This window comes from Egretta garzetta, unplaced genomic scaffold (genome assembly GCF_000687185.1).
Source record: "Egretta garzetta isolate BGI_Z169 unplaced genomic scaffold, ASM68718v1 scaffold119, whole genome shotgun sequence".
Lineage (NCBI taxonomy): Eukaryota > Metazoa > Chordata > Aves > Pelecaniformes > Ardeidae > Egretta > Egretta garzetta.
This window is the reverse complement of record NW_009260794.1, coordinates 134,119-134,801: the sequence shown is the minus strand read 5'-3', so window position 1 is coordinate 134,801 and position 683 is coordinate 134,119. Positions and strand designations below refer to the sequence as shown.

The 683-nt window shown below is 61.8% G+C and overlaps 1 protein-coding gene across 1 annotated transcript in view; it reads left to right on the top strand.

Annotated features, from left to right (window-relative positions):
* LOC104133346 (scavenger receptor cysteine-rich type 1 protein M130-like) overlaps positions 1-683 on the top strand; it is a 17,209-nt gene that overhangs the window by 13,035 nt on the left and 3,491 nt on the right. Inside the window, exon 5 of the mRNA XM_035902111.1 lies at positions 167-481. Within this exon, the coding sequence (XP_035758004.1) occupies positions 167-481 (315 nt within the window). The remainder of the gene's footprint in view (positions 1-166; positions 482-683) is intronic.

Sequence of the window (683 nt, the reverse complement as noted above, 5' to 3'; positions counted from 1 at the left end):
GTCAAGGGCATGGCTGGCTGTCCGTCAGGGACTTCTCTCTGGCCCCTGGCCAAAGAGTGACTTGCTGGCCATGCCTCTGCTTGGCCCAGGGCCTGGTGGGTAAAGAGGCTTCTCTGCTCCCAGCGCCCTACACCAGCTTCTTCCCCTTTGGGCTCTTTCCTCCCAGAGTTTGTGGCCCTGAGGCTGGAGAACAGCACCGACTGCTCTGGACGCCTCCAGGTTTTCTACAACGGCACATGGGGGAGCGTTTGCTCCAACTCCATGACTCTCAAAACGGTGTCTCTGGCATGCAAGGAGCTGGGCTATGGGGATGGAGGGTTCCTGGAAACACGCCGGGCCTCTGGTAGCATGTCTGGCATCGCCTGGCTGGATCGCGTGGAGTGTGGGGAGAGAAACAGCTCCTTCTGGCAGTGTCCTTCCGCTCCCTGGGACCCGCAGTCCTGTGATGACCTGCGAGACGAGACCCACATCACCTGCACAGGTAATTCTGAGCCACGCAGGCACTGGCATCCCCCCAGCTCCTGCTCCCTGCTGGGCATGGTGGAAACATGGGAGAGACATGGCAGAGGCAGGGTCCCCAGGGACCCTGCTGCTTCTGGTGGCACAAATGGGCCTTCAGCTCTCAGAGCCCCACACATGCACCAGCAGTTGCCAGCCGGGCTGCCAGCAGCACCCGTCGGAGG